At 28.5% G+C, this 23,225-nt stretch overlaps 1 protein-coding gene across 1 annotated transcript; it reads right to left on the minus strand.

Moving 5' to 3' along the window:
• Positions 1 to 21,219: 21,219 nt before the first annotated feature.
• Positions 21,220 to 22,540, minus strand: LOC131620095 (uncharacterized). Its single transcript, XM_058891136.1, has 2 exons — positions 22,022 to 22,540; positions 21,220 to 21,462 (listed from the first exon to the last, which is right to left on the minus strand). The coding sequence occupies exons 1-2, from the start codon at positions 22,538 to 22,540 to the stop codon at positions 21,220 to 21,222; spliced, it is 762 nt and encodes a 253-aa protein (XP_058747119.1).
• Positions 22,541 to 23,225: the final 685 nt, after the last annotated feature.

Consider the following 23,225-nt stretch of genomic DNA (forward strand, 5'->3'; position numbering starts at 1 on the left):
AGTGAAATATATAAATATATAATAATTATTATATAAATATATAATAATATAATAATTATTATAAATTAAAACACTATTTTTTTAATTTTTTTAATTATTATATAAATATATAAATATATTTATAATTAATATATAATAATTATTATATAAATATATAATAATTTTTATAAATATATAATAATTATTATAATTATTATATAAATATATAAATATATAAATTAAAACACTCATTTTTTTAATTTTTTTGTAAATATATAATAATTATTATAAATATATAAATAAAAAATTATAACTCATTTTGTAAGTGAAATTATTTTAATTTTTTTAATTAAAATTATTTTAAATTTTAAAATATGAATCAGAATAGAAATATATAATTATTATTATTCATAACTCATAAATTATATCAAAATATATAATTATTATTCATTACTCATAAATTATATCAAATTTATGATATATGAATTAATTAATATCATAAAATTAATTTTTGGAATTTTTTTTAAATTTTTTTTTGTTTCGGAGATGCATCTCCGAATTTGTCAAAATCTCAATTTTTGGGATTTTTTCGGAAATGCACTTCCGAAGTCTGAAAAAATTTTGAAAAAAAAAATTTCGGAAATGCATTTCCGAAGCGGAGTAAAATTGGGTTTTCGCAGGGGGTGACCCCCATAGTGAGGTGGGTAAAGAAAAATTCTATTTTAATCTTGAAGAATCTTAAAGCATGTGAATCAAAGATGAGTTCCTTGAATTATAGAGATGACACGTTTAAGAGCCAAGATTTAGAGTTCAAAAAGCTAACTAGTTTTAAAAGCATTAATAAGTAATAACTATTTTAGAAACTTGTTTAGAAAAATGAATATTAGCTAGTACATTTATTTTAGATGTAGACTTATTTACATGTTTTAAAACATTTATTCTTGAGTTCTTTTATAATATAATCTTATTTACAACATAATATTTCAAGCTTAAGCTTTAAACTTAGTCTAGCATAAAATTATGTTTATCTGTGAACAATTATATTATTAAATTGAATATAAATCATACTATACTACCTTAGAGTGTGACTTGGGACATATGTAAAAATATGAAAATAAAATTAAAGTGCAAATTAAATTTATATATAAATGATGGTAAGTGTGATTTTTTTTAAGTAGCTGCAGAATCTCACTGACACTAGTAAATTCATTTCTGAATGTGGATGGGGAGAAAGATTCATTGACACTAGTAAGTCCATTTCTGAATGTGGATGGGGAGAAAGATAGAGGAATATGGTGTTAATATGTGGGATACATCTACTATCTAGCAATCAAAACAATAGTCCTGCACAATTACATTATTGCCCTTCCTTTATAACTAATTTTCTACTCAAGGTTAGTTTGGTCATTTCATAAACCAACTATTTTTCTACACTTCCCACATATCCTCACCTTTTCCTTTTCTTCTTTTCATTCAAATTTCAAATTTCCCCCCACATTTCTTTTTCTTACACTTACTTTCTTACATTTCAACTTTCTTATTCATATTTATTTTCTTATTTTTCTTACACTACTCTTATTCTATCTCACTTCTCTCTCCACATTTATTTTTCATTTCTACTTACTTTTCTCTCTCTTTCTCTCTTGCATTTTTCTCTCCAATATTTTCACTTTTATTTTAATTTTTCCACTCACAATTTTAATAAATTGAATTAACATAATTATTAAAAAAATTATTTTCAAATGTCAAAATGATTCATAATTATTAAAAAAATTATTTTCACATGTCAAAATTTCTACTTTTCTCACGGATCACTATGAACAAAATACATATTTTGTTTTAGTTGACATTATACTTATTTGAGACACAAAATTCTTATTTTCAAATGTCAAAATTTTCTATTTTTCTCACGGGGCACTATCAATAAAATAATCATTTTATTTTAATTAATAATTATCTTTATTTGAGACACAAAATTTTTATTTTCAAATATTCAAATTAAATTTAATTTATTATTATTCATTTTATAATTAAATAACTCATTTCAAATTTTGTAACAGGACACGATCAGTTAAATTTACGCAAATTTTTTTGATAAATATTGCTTTCAATATGCATTTGAATACAAATTTACTATACAAAATTATTTTAACCTATACAAACTCATGAATATCATTAATTTTTTATACAAATTATTTTTCACTCACAATTTTAATAAATTGAATTAACATAATTATTAAAAAAATTATTTTCAAATGTCAAAATGATTCATAATTATTAAAAAAATTATTTTCACATGTCAAAATTTCTACTTTTCTCACGGATCACTATGAACAAAATACATATTTTGTTTTAGTTGACATTATACTTATTTGAGATACAAAATTCTTATTTTCAAATGTCAAAATTTTCTATTTTTCTCACGGGGCACTATCAATAAAATAATCATTTTATTTTAATTAATAATTATCTTTATTTGAGACACAAAATTTTTATTTTCAAATATTCAAATTAAATTTAATTTATTATTATTCATTTTATAATTAAATAACTCATTTCAAATTTTGTAACAGGACACGATCAGTTAAATTTACGCAATTTTTTTTTGATAAATATTGCTTTCAATATGCATTTGAATACAAATTTACTATACAAAATTATTTTAACCTATACAAACTCATGAATATCATTAATTTTTTATACAAATTATTTTTTCACTCACAATTTTAATAAATTGAATTAACATAATTATTAAAAAATTATTTTCAAATGTCAAAATTATTCATAATTATTAAAAAAATTATTTTCACATGTCAAAATTTCTACTTTTCTCACGGATCACTATGAACAAAATACATATTTTGTTTTAGTTGACATTATACTTATTTGAGACACAAAATTCTTATTTTCAAATGTCAAAATTTTCTATTTTTCTCACGGGGCACTATCAATTAAATAACCATTTTATTTTAATTAACAATTCTTATTTGTAACGGAACACGATTAGTTAAATTCACACAAATTTTTTTTGATAAAAATTGCTTTCAATATGCATTTGAATACAAATTAACTATACAAAATTATTTTAACCTATACAAACTCATGAATATCTAATTTTTTATATAATTATACTTATCATTCAATATTCTAAATATCTAAACAAACTATATATATATATATATATAATATCAAATAAATGTACCCGTGCGGCAGCACGAGTAGTTTACTAGTTTAATGAAAAGAGAATAGAGAGAATAAAGAAAATAAAGATTATATTATTGAATTGAAATGTATAAATATTAATACAGACTATAATTATTTATATACAATCCTGATTGGATTTGAACTTACACAACTTAGATTATATTTGATATTATTAAATTAGATTATATTTGATATTACGTAAACTTATATATAAAGGTGATAGAAGAAAATGGACTGGCCTATTTTTCTCCCTAAACTGCCCTTTAACCTCTGATGTATTTACTAAAAACCCACTACAATAACTGTCGAGTTACAAAGACAGATGCCACTAATATCATATAAACTCTACAAAGACTACTGCATATTTCCAAAAAAAAGTTAGTTTTTTCATGGGTGAATTGCTTTCTTACTTGCAACGGCAAACACTAACAATTGGAGACATAAACCATTATTCTTTTTTTTATAATTGAGACATGGATGTTTTTCTTCCTATAATTGATACATAGGAGTTTTTATCTATAAAGTCACTGTTAATGCAAATAGAGCATTCTCATAAACATGCTTCTAAAACACAAACAGAAAATTCTCCGGCCATTTTCTCCCAATATTATGTACTTTCTTAATCTAATATTTTTATTTATTTTTCTTCCATTATTATGTCTGAATCTTTTTTTTTTTTTTTTAATTTTTCTCTATTTTTATTCATTATCCTAATCCTAATACTATAGTTTCATTCTGCATATATCATACCACCAAAATTTTCTCATAAATTCACAATCACTTTCCATCCTCTTTTTTTAATGCATTGATTTGAACATTACTTTCACTTTTAATTATCACAATGCATTGATTTGGACATTACTTTCACTTTTAATTATCATCTTTTACAGTGTATTATGAAACAAAATTATGATACAAATTTGTTGTATTGTTTCTTGCTCTTAACCATCTTTCATTTTTATTATTTGACAGAATAAACTAACAAAAATCAGAAAGAGGATGCATTTAATTTACAATTTATTATATTTGTTCGTATGTTTTCTTAAATATTCACGTTTCAAGAAAAATAACTTCTATATAATGATATGAGATTGAAATTAGTCTTTAAAAATTGCGATGCAGATTTTTTAACGTACTAACGTGAAATATTTTTACATAATCAATTTAATATATTAAAGTATTAATGTATATATTGATATATTTAGAGACAATTCATAGTATCTCACACAATATGAAATTTAGTTTCTTGATAAGTAGTAATTTATTTACTTTTTAATTCTGCATTTTAATTCCAGTTCTTTTTTTTCTCTTTCATCATTTCAGTCAGGTTGTATGAATTTATAAATTTGTAAATTTAATGATTTTTTTAATTAAGGATTGAAATAATTTTTAATACCATCTTTTATTGTTGTGTATATCATATTAACATGTATTTAAAAATAAGTTAATATTATATAAATAGTTAACAATAGATAGATCATACATGTTATCATTATCATCACCAAATCAAAACACATTGAATTAACATTTTAAAAATAAAGTTGAATATATTTGAAATTGATGAAGATTTACACTAAAAAATTCAATTTCACATAAGAAAAGAAAATACAAAGAATAACAAAAATAGATATATCTAATTATGAATAGCAATGTAAAAAGTTGGAACGATAGAAAAAGGAACAAATTATTCTTTTTCCTCTACTCGCTTTCTTTCATTCATGCAAGTAATAGAAACAAAATACAACATTAAAATTTGATCATATAAGAGGGAGAGAGAGAGAAGGAGGGAGAGAGACAGAGAGTTTTTAGTCTTTAGTAAACTAGAGTTATTGTATTTTTCATAAATTTTAAATATAATTATCAACTTTTTGCATTGTTAAATTGATCTTGAAAATACTTATATTTAGTGTTGAATAATGTGACTTTGATAATAAATTACTAAAACATATTTAAAGTGAATACTTATATTCTTACTAATATTCTTTTTTTAGAGGATACATGTGAAAAACATCATAAAAGAAGCACATTTTTGCTTTGCTTCTCCTTCAATTCACATATATGGGCATTAACTAAGCGAACAGACAGTCACATGAGAGAGAGAGAGAGAGAGAGAGAGAGAGAGAGAGAGAGAGAGAGAGAGAGAGAGATGGGAGAGGGAGAGAGAGAAAGAGGGAGAGGGAGGGGGAGAGAGATTGCAGATCACAAATTTTACCAAAAAAAATTTCATTTACATTTTGATGTTCCGCGCATTAAAAAAGTGGAAAAACGGGTACGAGAGTGCCCGTTTAGACGCTAGTATTAATAATATCAATCCTAATAATATCTTAACAAATTCCAATAATATCTCAACATATCCCCTATAATCCAAGATGTCGAACAACTCTAAAAATAGTCAATTTGAACTATTCTTAATTTTTTTGTCAAATTTAGGAATTTGTCGATCTTCAATCTTTTGGTGAAAATGTCGACCAACTGTGCTTTACTCGAGCAATATCTAACTTCAAGTTCACCTCGATTTACCTTTTCCCTCAGGAAGTGAAATCTAGCTTCGATATGCTTACTCCTTCCATGCAGAACTGAATTCTTCGCCAGATTTATGGCTGGCTTGTTGTCGATTTGCAACACAAGAGGTTTCTTCACTTCGACCTCCATTTCTTCAAGTACTGATCTGATCCAAATTGCTTGACATGCAACATAGGATCCTGCTATATATTCACCTTTACACGATGATAATGCCACCACAGGTTGTTTCTTCGAACACCATGAAATAATTTAAAATAATTAAATTTCAAATTTTAAAAATATAAAAGACTATAAAAAGTAAATACACTATTAAATATTAATTATTATGACATTATCTATAAAAATTTTATACCATATTTTAAAAATATAATTATTCATTTGTATTACTATTTTTATATATAAATAAAAAAATATTTACTTTTTTTATAAACATTTCAACTGAGGTCCAACTCCGGTCTAACTTTAAAATCTTAAATTTGTAGGTACACCGGTTCGATACCCTTTGTTCGATTTTAATTACTTTAGTTTTTATGAAACTTTCTTAGACATGAGTTTTTATGTTGATTTAATTGTCATTATGATACGTGTTCCATTGTCTAGTTGAAAGTAATAAAATTAGTTAAGCTCTCTCTCCCCTTGTTTGAGGCTAGCCTTATAAGGTTTTTCAATGGCTTTAATGCTTTGTCTACGCTTATAGTGGATATTCATCATAAATGATTTGCATTTGCTCATGGGTCTACCTTCCCAAACTGGCCCAATAAGGGTTCTATGGCTTAGTCATTTGATGTGAATGAATTAGGTCGGGACGCCTATGTTAAGTCTGGGTTCAAATCCGACCGATATGTTTTTTTAGGTGAGGTTCATAGGGGGAGATGATTTTAGGAAAAATATTAGAATATACACAATCCCTCAAGCATAAGACTTGTAGGGGGAAGATGTTTTAGAGGAGAGCCTAGAATATACACAATCCCCTAGTATGAACCTCATAGAGGTGATATTGAAGGTGGAGAAAAACATAAGAAAGGGGGGTTTGAATTGTGTTCTTTAAAATTTTATTTCCCTTTCTATAAATCTTTTCTTTCTTCTTAGTATCTCATTTTCTGGATATGTTTAGATTGTTGTTGCGGAAGCATGTTAGAGATAACACGACATAACCAATGAGATACATATTCAATTTAACTTCTTAACTCCATCAGAACTTCTGACTAGGTTAAGGACAGTTCTAAAGATAATCAGTGTGAATGTTCTGAGTTAAATGAAAGATGCAGAAGATAAAAGACAGATTCATTTTTATCCTGGTTCACCTTCTCAATAAGGCTACCTCCAGTCCACCCTCCTCAGGTGATTTTGCCTCTCTCAATCGAGGAGTTAATCCACTATAACCAAACTGATTACAACTGCACGATCAACTGTCGTGGTTGACTTCCTGCACAAGCTACCCGCGAGTGACTAACCCTAGTTGATGAATCGTTCAGTGATCTCAACAAGATCTAACTTTCATCAACCTAGCAACACCTGTTCAAGCCAACTGCTCGTGACTAACCCTGCACAAGCTAACTGCTCGTGACTAACCCTGCACAAGCCAACTGCTCGTGACTAACAACCTGAATAATAAACCGTTCAGGGATCTCCACGAGATATAACGTTTATTAATTCAAAAACCTCTAAGACTAAACTAGTCCTAGACCCCTTAAGAAATCTGACCCAACTGGTCTCTCAAGAAACTGTTGCAATGTAACTGCAAAAGATAATGTTTAAGATTGCTTCTATAAAGCATTAATCACAACTGTGATATTTCACTAATATTTAGTATATAATATTTGAATTCAAGGATTTGGTTATTCTTCAATGCATGAGTTCATCGTGTTGTGTTGGTGTTCTTTTTGTATGTATCAATTCTTTGTTTGAGGCCCACACCACACACACACTTGAAGGAGTGTTTTGTGTGTGTATATATATATATATATATATATATATATATATATATATATATATATATATATATATATATATATATATATATATATATCTTCAGACTTTTGCCCGTTTAATTTTGGTTATTGGAGAGAGCAATAAATGCTTGCGTGTTTGCAGCGATTTGGTGCTTGATCAGAAGTTGCTTTAAGACTTTATTCTCTTTGCATTTGTTCATCTTTGCATTTGTTCATCTTTGCACATCAAGTTCTGATGGTACTTGTATTGAATCACCTTCTGAAATCAGAAACATATAATTAGAGTACCATTTGCTTATACAAAATTTATTTGCTTGTTATCATCAAAACACTAATAATATGATTAGAACCAAACTATGTTCTAACAGATATGCTTTAGGTGAAGGTTCAAGAATACATCTTAAGAACATAGAAGGTGCATGCCCATTTATATTGAACCACATCGGTGCTACTCTATAGGATGTTTGGAGATCGGGGTGGGTTTTTTTGAGCCTGGGTATAGATCCAACCCAAGTTTTCGGCCATATGCACATTTTCTCAAGCATGAGGCCTGTAGAGGCACTACAAGAAAAATGAGTTTTTGCAGCGACAAAAGTTGTTGAGAAAAATACGAAGTTGTTGCAAAATGTATCTTTTGCAACAAAAAAAATGTTGTTGCATATCGTTGGTATAAGTGGCGTTGTAAAAAGTTTTGCAGCGACATTTGATGTCGCTGTCATAACAAATGTTTTTACAACAATAATTATTGCTGTCTTATTCGATCAAGTACCATCCTCATAGTCGTTACCAAAAGATTTTTTTTACATATTTAAAGTTACTAAAAGATGTTATATTAATCAGCTTTTAATTTATTATTATTTTTCAAAATATAACTTCAATTAATATTATTAATTTATATTAAAATATGCATAAAATGTAATTTAATAATTATTATGCATGAAATGTACAAAACAACTATATAAGAATAAGAAAGTAATATTCTACTTTGATTTATATAAAAAATAATTTTATTTACTAACTTATAGTTAGTTTTGTTAAATATTTCATTCCTCTCTAATTATTTTTTTAAAAAATATTTATATATAATTCAGCTCTTAAGTTATTATTTTTCAAAATATATATTTAATTAATATTTTAGTTTATTTTAAATATAAAATTAATATTAAATATATTTATACTTAAAATGTTATTTAATAATTATTATACACGAAGAGTGCAAATTGATTATAAAGAGGACAAAGAGAATAATATTCTATTTAGACTCAACTATTATAAATAAAATTTATTTTTTAATATTTATTAATGAAAACAATTAAATATAATTAATTTTCTTTATTTTTTATAAAAAATAATGACATTTACTAACTTATCTCTACCAAATATGTTTTCTCTAATAAACTAGTGTGAAACCCGTGCCGCCGCACGGGTTTTGGTGTGGACCGATTTTATCTTACCAGTTAGAATATGGAATTCAAAAATAATAGAAAAAATTAAAATAAATTATAAAAAAAGGATAAAAAAGAGGTCTAAGATTAATATATAAGTTAAAATTTAAAATATTAAATGTGTTCCAATATAATATAGGAGTTTTTTATAAACCACTAATATTTAGGTTTTTGTCGGGCACCTTGAGTAATTCATAATATTTTTAAAAAGACATTTTTTTGAACAATAATTATTATTTTTCTGTATATAAAAATATGTTTTCCTGTATTTATTTCTCGTATGTAAATATTATTTTTGTTTTGACATTCTTTATAAAATTATTGGAATCAATAGTAAATTTATTCCCGTATATAAATTTTAATTTTTTGAATTAATAGTAAATTTATTCTCGTGTATAAAAAGGGTTTGCCAAACAGAACCTTATATATTACAAAGAAATGGGAAAAAAGTATGTTCAATAAATTTATTACAATTATTTTATTTATTGATAGATTAAAAATATAATTAGTTTGGTGAATGATAATATCTGATAAAGTATTTAAAATATTTATTTTACTCATAAAGTCTAATAAATAAATAAATAGCAAATAATAATAAAATAAATAAAATATAACCCTAAAATAAATATGATATTCATCCATATCTAAAATAACAAAAGAAACCAAACAAAAACATGATATTATTATGTCTATTGGTATATTTGATAGTCAAAAAACAATTGGTCAAGAGAAAATCAACATTTAAATAATATTTTTTATTTAAGAAAATTCAAATCTTCTTTAAATTCAAATTTAAATTGTCCTAAGAGGCTACAGTAAGATGCATAGTAATAAATCTCATTACAAATTGTATGTTCACACGGTTACTGGTGTGGACCGCGGATATGTCACTAATTTGTCGTGAAAATCTTAAATTAACAAGTAAAAATAAATACTAAATTGGTAATAAAATATTTAAATATCCAAATATAACTGTATTATGTCAATTCTATCCTTATTTTAGAATTCATGTAGAATATATATGAATATACATTGTGATACAATTAAAAAAAATTATCTCATAATCATTTTGAAGTTGTAGTAAAAAAGAAAATCCTTATAATTACTAAATTTAATAATAAAAATATTTTAAAACTGTTGCATTAAATATTGAAAACCTATTTCTAACTATTTTATTTAAATATTTATTTAGGCATGAAAATTCTAACTAAATAATTAGTATCATATAATTATTTTTTTATTTTTGAATATTTACCGTAAAAAATTATCTCTTAATTCCAATTTGAACTCAATAAAAATATGTAAAATAATATTTATTGAGTTATTTATTTGTTATTAAATCTACAATGGTAAAAAAGATTTACATCTAGAAAATAATAATTGAAAGTCAATTTTTCACTATTTATTATCAATGATTATCTATCCATTTAAACTAGTCATCTACCCGTGCGATGCGCGGTTAATTTTATCGAATTATTATTAATAATATCTATATGTTCAAAAATATTATTTAAGCATTTCATATTGAATATTTTTGTTATAAAAATATTAATAATTTAACAGTTAGTATTTTATGAAAAAATAAAAATATTTTAAATACTTTTTAATATGATTTAGAAAAAAATAAAAAATATTTTAAATATAAAAAAAAAAAATTAACATAAAAATTTATTTTTGAAAACCTCTATTTATTAGATTATGATTAAACTAAGATTAATTTGTCTTTAAAAAATTGAGACGATTCTAAGTCGTGTTATAATAGACAATAGATAAAATGGAAAGCATTTAATTGAAAAAAGTATAAAAGTAGCAAAAACTAAAACTATATAACATTAGATGATAAGAAAATAAGATTTGTAAAAACAATAAATAATATAATTTTTGCATGCATTTTGTTAACCTCTAAATTATTATATAAACTAAATATTTTTTATGAAAAAAAGAGATAAAATCCATAAATTTAGAAAATGAGATACTTCTATTCATGATCTTATCTTTTATTTTAATAATGCTTTTTGTGATGCTTCACCACTACCTAAAATGTGAATAAAAAAGATAAAAATAATATAAGAGAAAGAACAATATAATAGAGATTATATGGCGAATTTCTTCAACAATATTTTTATCCCAATAATATTTTATGCTTAAATAACAGTAGAATAGAGAAGAGTGCAGACCTATTGTAATTTGCTTCATTTGATTTAATATATATAATAAAAGAAAATCTAGCCTAAACATAAAATTGGCCACATAAATACCAAACATATTTTGTGAATATTTATCGTAAAAGTTAATAAAAACATTTTTAAGTGTTAAAAAACATGTCTCACATGTTGAAAGAGTCAACCTTGCTGGCATCTTGTGATTCTCTTTTGTAATTGTATCATATACTTTTTTATTACAATCTTTTTGAATCACCGCTAACTTGAAGTTGGTGATAGTTATTACTTGAAAGATGATCTCAAAACAGAAATAATGCTTAACACTCTAACATAAATACTTCAGACAAAAAAAATCTTTAAATTACCTCATTTTCTCGTTTAATTATTCTTTTAAAGTAACTCCATGTTAGAGTTAAAAGATGATGACCTTAATACACCTAAAAACAACAAAAATGCAACATACAATCATTAGCAAATACATAAAAGCAAATTGAAAAAAAAAACTTCAAATTACCTCATTTTTACGTTTAATTACTCTTTCAAGGTCACTCGATGTTGAAGCTAATAGATGATGGGAAAATACTTGCATGAACACAAACATAACAGGTGGCTTTACAAACAGCCAATCACAAATTTTTATTAATTAAAATATAAAAATATTTTTTCCTCTCTCCTACTAAATCACAACGACCTCATGAATCCAATTAAAAAAGAAGTTAAATTTTAAATAAATTTAAAAATTTCTCTTTTTTTTATTGGTTGTTCCTAACACTAATGATTTATGTGCGTATCCATGCAAGTTTTTCTCTAGATGATGACCCTGATACATAAAAACAACAATAATACAACAAACAATTATCAGTAAGTACGAAAGCATATTGGAAAAGGAAGTGAAATAATTAATTGTAATAGTCGTGAGAGTAACTTGAAAAGTGAAGATTAATTTTTTATTTATAAGATTACTTACATATTTATTAATAATAAATAAAAATATTGATAAATGGGATAATGGGAAGTGAATAAATGAGTTAGTGGGATTGTGGAGAAGTTGTGATGTATTTATTTGATTAGTTAATTTGAAATGTGTCATAAAGTGAGTAAATGAGTTAGTGGGTTGGTTTTTTTTAGTTAGTGAATTATATTAATATATGATATAATTAATTAATTAAGAATTAAGAATAATAATATTTAATAGATTTATTAGTGAATTAATTAAAAGAGAGTTTTGGCGGGAAGTTTTGATGGAAGAAGTTGTAGGATTATAATTTAGTATGATGATTTTACTTTGTCTCTAAAAGTAAAGTTTAGTTTCTCACTATTAATTATATAAAAAATATGTATATTGTACATTTAAAATACCATTACTCGTTATTTAATATCAATAATTATATATAATTCAATTCTAATTCTAATTAGTGCATATTTAAAATTTTGAAACCTTAATCATTACTATTTATTATAAATATTCATCTTTCAATTAAAATTTTAACTCTACCATTTCTATCATTTAAAAAACGTATAACTCTATTTTTTTGTAATTTATTGTAATTGAATATTTTAAATGTAAATTATAACTCAATCAAAGTATGTCAAATAATATATTTATATATTAATATAAGCAGTCAACTTGATATATTTTAGGAGATATAATTGGAGGAGTAAAGAGAAAAATAAACTATTTTCCTAGTGAGAATTCCATTTTGTGAGATATCAGTTCAATACTTGCTGGTCCATTTCTGTTTGGACATTCCATTTTGTGAAATATTAGGGTTAAATCTTTTTGGTCCCTATAAAATTAGTAAATTTGATTTTTAGTTCTTATAAACAAAGTCATGTTTTAGTATCTACAAAATTATTTATGCACCTAGGAGAGATGTTTTATGAAAGACAGTGAATTGTACAACCTTAAATACTATATTTACATGTTAAAATATATTAGTCAGAGACATAAGACATATTAAACTTGGGTTGGTCTGTTCGACTTGGCCCATTTACATAGATCTAGCCGAATCTGACCCTATGAAATGGTTTGAAACCGGAGTCAAATTCAACACTCCTAAAGAGAACTTAACAAAAGAAGACACGTGGGGGTTTGCAAGACAATGGCATAAGCTTGCCAGCGTAGAAAGGTGAATCGTGTACAACAACAATGTAGTGTGATGCTTAGTTGTATAGCAATATGTCTTTTTGGCTAATGTCAAAATGCTAATGGAAGTTTTTTGTTCTATTAAAGGACCAAAACCTATAGGGGTCACTAAACTTGCATGTTCTTGAGTATCATTTAGCAAAAGTTCTTTAAATCTTTGTATCTGGCATTCTATCCTTTAAATGATTCCCAACTTTCCGGTATAAAGCAATATGATAGATAAGAGATCTTTCAGCAGTCTTCATCAATCATGTCGTGCCTAAATTATATATTTATTTTAGCAAAAATTATATGTGTGGTCCTTTGAGTTTCATTATTTGTTCGGATTGTCTTTTATTTTATTTTTAGAATTGGTCATGTATAATTGTATATGATGGTATATTGATTAAATATGTTTGGAATGAATATCTATAGAATTACGAGTTTTAAGTTTAATTTTAAAATTAACTTATACTTGTAATCTCTATTTGCACTTGTTATAAATTATCTTGAGCACTAAAATTATATATAAAATATAAAATATTTTTAAAATAGAGATTATTCTAACATACTGAAATATTATGATATTAATTTCAATTAAATTTTAATAGAAACTAAACATGTAAAAGTTATGAAAGTGTAGACTTATAAGAATTCAAAATATATTTAACATTATTATATGGTGCAGTCTGTTTTGGGTTAGCCAAAAAGTCTAAGGTAATAAACTCAATCACAAACGCCTAATTCATAATTTTTCTAAGTAAGACATATGGAAAGGGGAAGCTTCACGAAGAAACGAGATGCCTAATCACAACTCTCAAAATATTTTATACTAATGATCAGACAACCTTGCGCATCGCACACCAGGTCAAATGGAGGCAGTTCTAACTAAGGGACGTATATAAACTTTCATACGCATTGGACACATGTATTTTCTCATTCTCATCCTAAAGCTATATATCATAAACTTCACTGAATTAGACATTATAATGTTAACCTGCAAGTCCTCCTTGTTCGGTTGCACTAGAAGCTCTCGTTGTCGCACCAAAGAGCTCGATCCCTCAGCACATGTAATTTTTGTTCCACTCCTGAACAATAACGTCACCCATGGGAATCAAATTTTGATTCTTACAAATTTTTCGCATCAGATACCTTAGGTTTCGAAAGCCACATCTCACTATCAATGATCTCATACAATCTGCGATGGCATTCTCTAATCCAATTATCACAGTCACCTCCCGAGCATCTACATTGAGGTCATCAGCGAACCTCCTTGTTCTTGGGAACTTGGAAAACTATTTTTTGGTAACTCATCTTTTAACCTCTTATAACAACTATTGAAGTATTGTAAATCAAATATTTACTTTCTCCCTCCAAAGTATATCAATTTGATTGAACTGAATAAATAAATTATTTGTTTTCTCGTTTTTTTTCCTTACTTGTGTAAATTTGCTTCCATTGTTTCCTATATTGATTAATTTTTCCTGTGACCAATAATTTTGATTGGCATTGTTCTTTGTCCCACATATCAAAAGTCTTGGTGTGGCTAAATATTATTGTATTTCACAATAGTTAAGTTGTTCATTTTCTCTTAGTCGTGATACTCTTTCTTATGATAACCTTCCTTTACTTTTTTATTTATTTAAAATTTATTACTTATGGATGTATTCAAATCCTCTCATCATGATCATTGCTCATTCAGAGAATATTATCTATTGTTGAATCAATATCAAGCGTTGTCTCAATGAAAGAATCATCCTTAATATTATTAATATTTACAGACTCCTGATTATTGTGATTGTTAAATTTTTTAGTTAGAAATACATTATATAACTTTTTCATAAAGATAAGTGACATAAAATACTTTGTGAAGTTGTGATGCTAATTTAAAAGGTTAGTGTTTATATTATAGTCAATTCTATAAACAAAGACATCAATAAAATTTACCCACACCATCCATAAATATCACAACATACAAAATTTTCTCTTTTTTTGTAAGCAAGGATAATATATATAACGAGTACTAAGGGTACTTCAACCATGATACAAAAGACAATAAAAAGCCTGGAAGAAGGAAAGATTACTAACCAACAGAAACTTAAACTAAAGAATGCAAAGGATCTTTGCAAAATTCATAAAAGTTACATTATGTGTTTAGTAATATCAACTATGAAAGACCATTTCCATGCCAAAAGCTTAATGTTCCAAACTAAGTCAGAGACAATACAAGATTCATTGTTAAACAAAACGGCGTTCCTCATAGACCAAATGCACCAACAAACTACCAACCATATACAACCTTCCTTACTTGATTTTACTTTCTCTTTCCTAAAAAAAAGCAAACTAAAATATAAAACTACTCTTCATAGTGACAACTGATTCCACCTTGGTCCCAAACCACGCCACTACATCTCCCCAAACTTTCTTAGTAGTCATATAAAGAAGAAGAATATGCTCCAAGGATTCTTCTGAAGATGAAAAAAATAAACAGGTAAGATCTAGTGGGGAAGAGATAATACCTCTGATAAAAATAAGATCCTTCAGCGGCAGCCTATTTAAAAGGTATCTCCAACCAAATGTGTTAGTTCCATGGTTTTTAAGGTTGGCAACAATTTTGCTAAAACATGGTTCTTGACAGATGCTGAGCAAGATGTCGTAACATCTTGATTATACTGATACAACAGTGTGAGCTTATATTGAATACAGATGTTCTAATAGATGTTATGACATTCTGTACCAGAACATCAGTACAGGCTATTTTAAATCTTGACATATTTGATTTTGTGATATTTCTTTCAGATATATCTCAATAATATTTGCAGGTCAAGAAGATTTAATCTAGAAATATAGAGTCAAATCAAAACATAATTAAATTTTCTAAAATAGGATTATTGAACAATTTAGGAAGAACAAGAATCTTAAGGTTTATGAAGAACCTTGGCTATTATGCTCTGAGTTATATCTGCTGCTTCTGCTGCATGTTCTTCTAATATGGTGAACTTGGATAGTTCAAGTCTGAGTTCAAGTGGGTTTTCTTGTGCCTCGGGAAAAGTTTCTTCTTTCAATTAAGGGGGAGAATTAGTTCTCTATGACAAGAAGTGGTTCTGAAAGATAGGGGAGCGTTGGTGTTTAAGGATAAATCTGAAACAACATGTAATCCCTGAAATAAGTTTCTAAATTTTTGTACAAGCTATTAAGCTGTGTTAAAGAAACTGCCTAATTGTACAAGATATTGAGCTGTATTAACTGTACAAGCTCTTAAGTTGTGTTAATGATGATGATGTAATTATATGATTATAGAATTTACAAAATTTACATAGTTTCATGAAAGCTTGTGTTGTTTTGATTGTGTTTTATTCATAAATCTGGGATTAATTGTGCTTTGGTTGTTTTAGCCAAAATTTGACAAATGGGTAGATTGTTAGTTCTATGGTGTTGGGGTTTGCAAAAAGTTTTCTAAAACATGGTTCTTGACAAATGCTAAGCAAGATGTCATAACATCTTGATTATATTGATACAGTAGAGTGTGAGCTTATATTGAAGACAAATGTTCTTACAGATGTCATGACATTCTGAACCAGATTATCAGTATAGGCTATTTTAAATCTTGATAGATTTTATTTGATTTTGTGATATTTCTTTCAGATATATCTCAATTATATTCGTAGGTCAAGAAGATTTAATCAGAAACTATAGAATCAAATCAAGACAGAATTAAAGTTTCTAAAATAGAATGATTGAACAATTTAGGAAACTTGAAGATTTGTTCCAAGATTCAAAAAGATCTCTCTACAGATTTACTGCAGCTCTCAGCTTGTGGATCAAGTAACATTTGGAAAAAGGTTATGAAGCCCATGGACTGCTAAAGATTGTTTAAAGAGAACCCTAACCTAACGTATAAAAAACTTCCAAAATTGTAAAATTAGGAGAAGTCTTGGGTCTGAAGTTTTGAGAGTCTCTTGTGTGTGTATGTCACCCATGTATCTTTTGATACAGCATGGTAGACTGTTTGTTACTTGATTGTTTGTCAAGTTTTTATTCTCACTCTTTAAGCTTTTAAGCATAGAGTTGAGTATTTTTCTTGATCAAAGCTTTTAAGTAAGATCAAATATTGTTCTTAGTTGAAGCTGTGAAGCAAGACTAAGTATATTTTATGGGAAGGGTGATATTCTTTTATCACTAGTTGGTGATTAATTTCGTCACTGAGATTTTGACTTATATTATAACAGTAACTGGGATTGGGACTTTTTGTTTATATTTGCGGTGATTGGAGGTGAGATGTCGTTTTCTCATATCTAGATGTTGATTTTTAGGTAGAAGTTGCACTGGGTAGAGATTAGGCGAGAAGTTGTAAATTGGGACTATTTAGGCTTTGAACTAATACTGCTAATAGTGAATTTCCTTCCAAGCTTGGTAGCCCCCTATCATACCCCAAAATTTGCTTTCCACATTTCATTCACAATGATTCAAAGGTCAAGAGTTTCATCAAGGCATTCTCCTAAGCAAAGATCTCCTAAAACTAGGGTTTGGCACTCTCTTGAGGAAATTAACAAAATATGGTCTCCAATGAAGTTCCCCATGGTTCATTATGTTTCAAGGCACCTCCATGTCAAAAATCAAGGTTCAATTCCAATGTTTGCTCATTCAATGGCTCAGATGATCCACAGTCGACTAGGTTGACCTAAAAGTCAACCATGGTCAAAGTACAATCAAAGCTCCTGACTTTTGGTCAACATCAAGTATGGGAGATTATATCCATCATTTGATCAAGGTTTGTTCATGATTCATCAATAAAAACTCAGAAATGAACAAACTCAAAAGGTTCAAATTAGGGTTTTTACAGGAGAAAGTCAACTCAACTTTGACTGGCCATAACTTTCACATGGAACATCAAAAATTCCTCACTCAAAGCCTATTTTGAATGAAATTGGATTCTCTACAACTCTGTCTCTCACAAGCCAAAGCCAGAAATGCTTCATTTGGAAGATATAGTACAAAATATTATAGGTCCTTTTCAAAAGTCAACCAAAGACAGTTTTTTGTCAAAGGGCATGTCATCAAGATAAAATCCCCAAATGAAAAATATGTTCCAAAGTGGCTTATAGAGGACATCTTGAGGTTTCCAAAAAGTCCAAGAACTTCTTCATAGCTTAAAAATTGAGAGAGATATGCCTTGTCAAAGTTGGGTAATTTTGGAGGTAAAATGTGAAATAAAAGAGGTTCAAATTGGAATTTTTTGTAAATGGGCCTAGCTTTTTATGACTCAACCTTGGTCCACAAGTTATCCAAGTTGCTAAAATCACTTGCCACGAATTTTAGAGTTTTATTTGATTTTATATGATTTTTATTCATTTAAATGGTGATTAAAAGTCAAATAAATCAAGAGAAAATCCAAGATATGATTTAAAGGCTTATTCCAATCAAATCTAATTAGCAATTACACCATATTCCCCATATAAATTCGTGCATGATTTAATTGGAAAGGATTGAAGCAAATTTGATCAAAAATAGAAAGTTACAAATCAAATTTTCACAAAATTGCAAGAAGGGATTCAAGGATCTTTTTGGGCTTTTCATTTGACCTAATTTATGCCTCTATAAATATACAACATAAAGCAATGAATTAGGGAACGAAATTCTGGGCAGAAAAGTATATTCAAGAACTCAAAAATTCATCAAGAACCTTGAATTCGGTTCTGGAGAATTAAGAAGTGGTAAAGAGATTTAAGGATTGCAAAAGATTCCTTAAAGCATTCTGAAGGTGTATGGATCATTGCTCTGCGTCAACACTCCCAAATTATCTCCGTATAAGCCCAGGTATGTCGTGATCTTCTTGAACTCGATTGCACCCATATGTCCATTCTCAATGAAATTTAATGGTATATTCTGGATTGTGATGATATTTAGATGCTATCTGGTTGTTTAATTTGGTTTCCATGTGTGTTTACGGCCAATGGTCATGTTAGGGTTAACGAGCTTGGTTTGGGGCATTCCATTAGGGGTGAAATTAGATGAAATTAGGGCTATATCTGGGTTTAGGAATTTTGGACGAAGGGATTGATGGGGTCGCGAAACGTTTATAAGTGCGTATGTGGAATTTAAAATGTGCAGGTGTTTTGGCTACAAACGAAACCATAGCTAATTCGTAGCTAAAAGTTTCAGAAATTTACAGGTCTTTGTGGAGAAGATGATTGCGTGGCAGCGTGTCATTGGTTTGTTTAAACTTCGCGCGCGTTTGGTTTCCATATCTTCTTGTTTTTTATATATTATTCATTGAATGCGTTTACTATATCAAAGGGCGCGTTTGGTTGAGTGGTTGGTGTGGGTGTGTGTAGACAAAAGGGCGTGGGTTCGAACCCCCCTTCAACATATTTTTATGAACGCATTTGCTTCCTGATTACCTGCTGCGCTAGTATAGCAATCTACCATATTCCTCATGATCTAGCCCTTGGATCTTCAAACCCTTTAGATCTAACACCCCAGGCCTAATCCTTATACCATGAACCTCCAAGATTGCCACCTTGAATTAAAACCACTAATTTTCTTATTTTATTTTATTTATTTAAATATTTCTTAAATTACCTTTTGACATTTATTTATAATAATAAAATCTAAAATTCTTTTTAAATTAAAATATTATAAATGTTAAATTTTAATTTATTATTCGTTCCGATTAAATCTATTAATCGTGATGGGTAATAATCGATTTCTTGAATATTTTTTTATTTAAATAAAAATAAGTTTTATTTGGTTAAAGGGTTTCAACCATCTTATTGGTTGCGATGATTAGCCTATTTTTTCTCTAAAAATTCATTATTATTTATAATCAAATCTATCGATTACGAGGGATAATGATAAAAATTAAATAATTAATTCTATAAAACATATTCATTTGTTATTAGTGATAATTGGACCTATCAATTAGAATTGGTAATAATACACCACTAATATATTAATTATGGTGATCAAATCTATTGATCATTGCGATTAATAGTACATATTTAAAACTCAGGGTTGTACGCCCAATCCTAAAACCCTTTCAAAAACTACGATTTATCATAACTACGATAAGGCAACTCAAAAAGCCTTCAAACCATATCATATCAAATTCAAAGGGTGTACAACCCTTTTCCCGAACTACGTTGACTCTGATTCTCCCTAAGAGATACGTAGGCACTTGGCAACAAGGCGAGTCCCCCTCCTCCAAACTCTAATCATGTTCAAATAATTAGCCTTTAACTCTATTAACTGTCTGTTACCTTTCTTTATTTTAGCCATGAACCTTAACTTTATAATGTAAACCTTAGGAAAGGGTTGAGGGTGCCTAACACCTTCCCTCGACCTGAATATAGTATCTTACCCCGATCTCTATAACTTTGAAGGGTTTCCTATTCGCCCTGGTAGGATAGGTGGCGACTCTAAAATAACTTTAATTTTTAGGGCAGGTTGCTACACCCCCAAATTAGGTGTTATTGCACTGAACTGGATTAACAATTCCTCTGTGTTATTTACCATTCTACAATTGTTTTCAACATATCTTTTTGTTTGGTAAATATGTGTTCTGTCAGCAGATGATGTCAAGACATATGTCCTGACATTGTTGTTTGAGTTGAGACATTGATATTAACTTGTGATTTGTGCTGGTTTCCATTATTTGATTTATCTGTTTGCAAAATTTACAGGTGAATGCTATTATTCTGTATCAGGAGCATATGCCCTAACATCTATCTTGATGTCATGTTCTTATGGTGGAACATCAGTATTAACATGTGTTGACCCTGTACCAGAGAATTTCAAAATGCTTTGATCCTAAACAGAACCAAAATTTTTCAAGTCTTACCATACACCTTCTGCCTAATAGAAACATAATTTGTATCATACGTTGTAACGAATCCATTCAGGGAAGCATATCCTAATTTAACTGTATAACCTATCAACACGTTGTACTTCCAAACCACAGAGTTGGCACCTTCTCTCGTCAAGGATACCGCTGAGAAGAGTTGCCGTAAATCATGCAAACTACCCGACACTGCCGGACTAAACTCATCATAAATCTCGAAGTCGCCCCAAACCTAAACATCGTTAATATAACAACCCGAATCTGTGATGTTGAACTTCTTACCAGAACTAAGACGAAACAAATCTGGAAACACAACTTTCAAACACTTGTCCTTATACCAAACTGTGTTCCAAAACGAAGTTGAAACTCCGCTGCCTAACAAGAACCTGCAGGAGCCAAGGAAAGCCTCCCTTGGATAACTATTTTATAAAGTAATAGTCCTTCCACCACAAATATTTAGGAGAAGAACCATACAGGATTCATTCATTCTGAATGTGAAGACTAAGATTACCATACCTTTCCCTAAGAATGTCCATCCACTTGAAATCTTTTCCCTCTTATATACTCCACATTCACTTTGACAATAAAGTCGAATGAACTCCGAAATGTTCTTCAAACATACAACCCCTCCTCTAAAGGTTATCAAAGATGCTTCCAACCTACCCAGTGTATCTTTTTCCTTCCTTCTAATCCTCCCCAGAGAAACTGCTTTGAATCATATTAATGTCATGGCACACCTTCTTTGGAGCTTTTTAGAAAGGCAGATGAAAAATAGAAAGACTGCAAAGAACCAATTTCAGCAAAGTAATTCTACCTCCCAGAGAGAGAAACCTCCATTTGCAACAAGATAGGCGAGCCTTTATCTTTCTAATCAACGGAAGCCACGATGAGATTCTCCTTGGTATTGAAACGATAGGTAAACCAAGAAAAGAAAATTTTGTTTCTTCAATCCTAAAAAACAAAAAGTTTGCAGCAGCAGATATGAAATGAGGGCTAGTATTAATACCAATCAGCTTACTCTTAAGAAAATTGACTCTGAGACCCGACACCAATTTGAACCATATGTAAATCGCTTTAAGAGACCACACTTGACTACAATTACCATTATCAACCAGCAAGGTATCGTCTACAAACTTCAATATATCGATAACACGTTCCTCCTTAATCATGAACCCAGAGAATTCTCCAATTTCCATCACTTTCTTGACCATGCCTGACAGCTCTTCAACAACTATCAGAAACAAAAAGGGAGAAAATGGGTCTCCCTGTCCGAGCCTTCTTTCCATAATAAACTCCTTTGTAGGACTCATGTTCACCAAGACCGACATATGGCTAGAGAAAATAGTAACCTCCATCTACTTCAACCAACGATCACCGAACCCCATCATTTTCATAATGAACCTAAGAAACTCCCAACTAATTTTGCCGTACACCTTCTCAAAATCGACCTTAAAGAGAAAACACTCATTCTTCTCCTTCAAAGCATAATGCTCTTTCTCATTGGCAATAAGAACTGAAGGTGTTTTTCATGTTGGCTTTCTCGTGTGATCCAAGAAATTGTCCTTGATGATTGCGTTGGAATAGTTTGTGTTTGTTTAATGTCACTCTAAGCTTTTAAGCACGACGTGTGTCTCTTGATTGAAGCTTTTAATCAGATCAAGGTGTGTCTTTGAAGAGTGTCTTCTATCTGTAATTGTTATTTGTTTATGTGTAATCACTGTTGTGATTGAGGGGGAGTGGAATGAAGATATTCTATATCTAGGGAGAACCTAGGTAGAAGGGTCATTGGGTAGTGATTAAGTGAGAAGTTGTAAACGGGGGAGTTTAGCTTTGAATTGATACTACTAATAGTGGACTTCATCCCTGGCTTGGTAGCCCCCAGAGTAGGTTGTTTGAACCGAACTGGGTAAACAATTCTGTGTGTTCTTTATTGTTTTTATGTTGTTCTATTATTACTATCTGTGCTACGTAATTGTGGATGTCATAACATCTAGT

The sequence above is a fragment of the Vicia villosa genome, linkage group LG1 (assembly GCF_029867415.1).
Source record: "Vicia villosa cultivar HV-30 ecotype Madison, WI linkage group LG1, Vvil1.0, whole genome shotgun sequence".
In the NCBI taxonomy this organism is placed as follows: domain Eukaryota; kingdom Viridiplantae; phylum Streptophyta; class Magnoliopsida; order Fabales; family Fabaceae; genus Vicia; species Vicia villosa.

Coding starts and splice junctions, on each gene's coding strand:
- LOC131620095 (XM_058891136.1), bottom strand. CDS start 22,540: ATGAGTCCTACAAAGGAGTTTATTATGGAAAGAAGGCTCGGACAGGGA. Junction 21,463..22,021: donor GAATTACTTTGCTGAAATTG/GTTCTTTGCAGT, acceptor AACGATGTTTAG/GTTTGGGGCGACTTCGAGAT.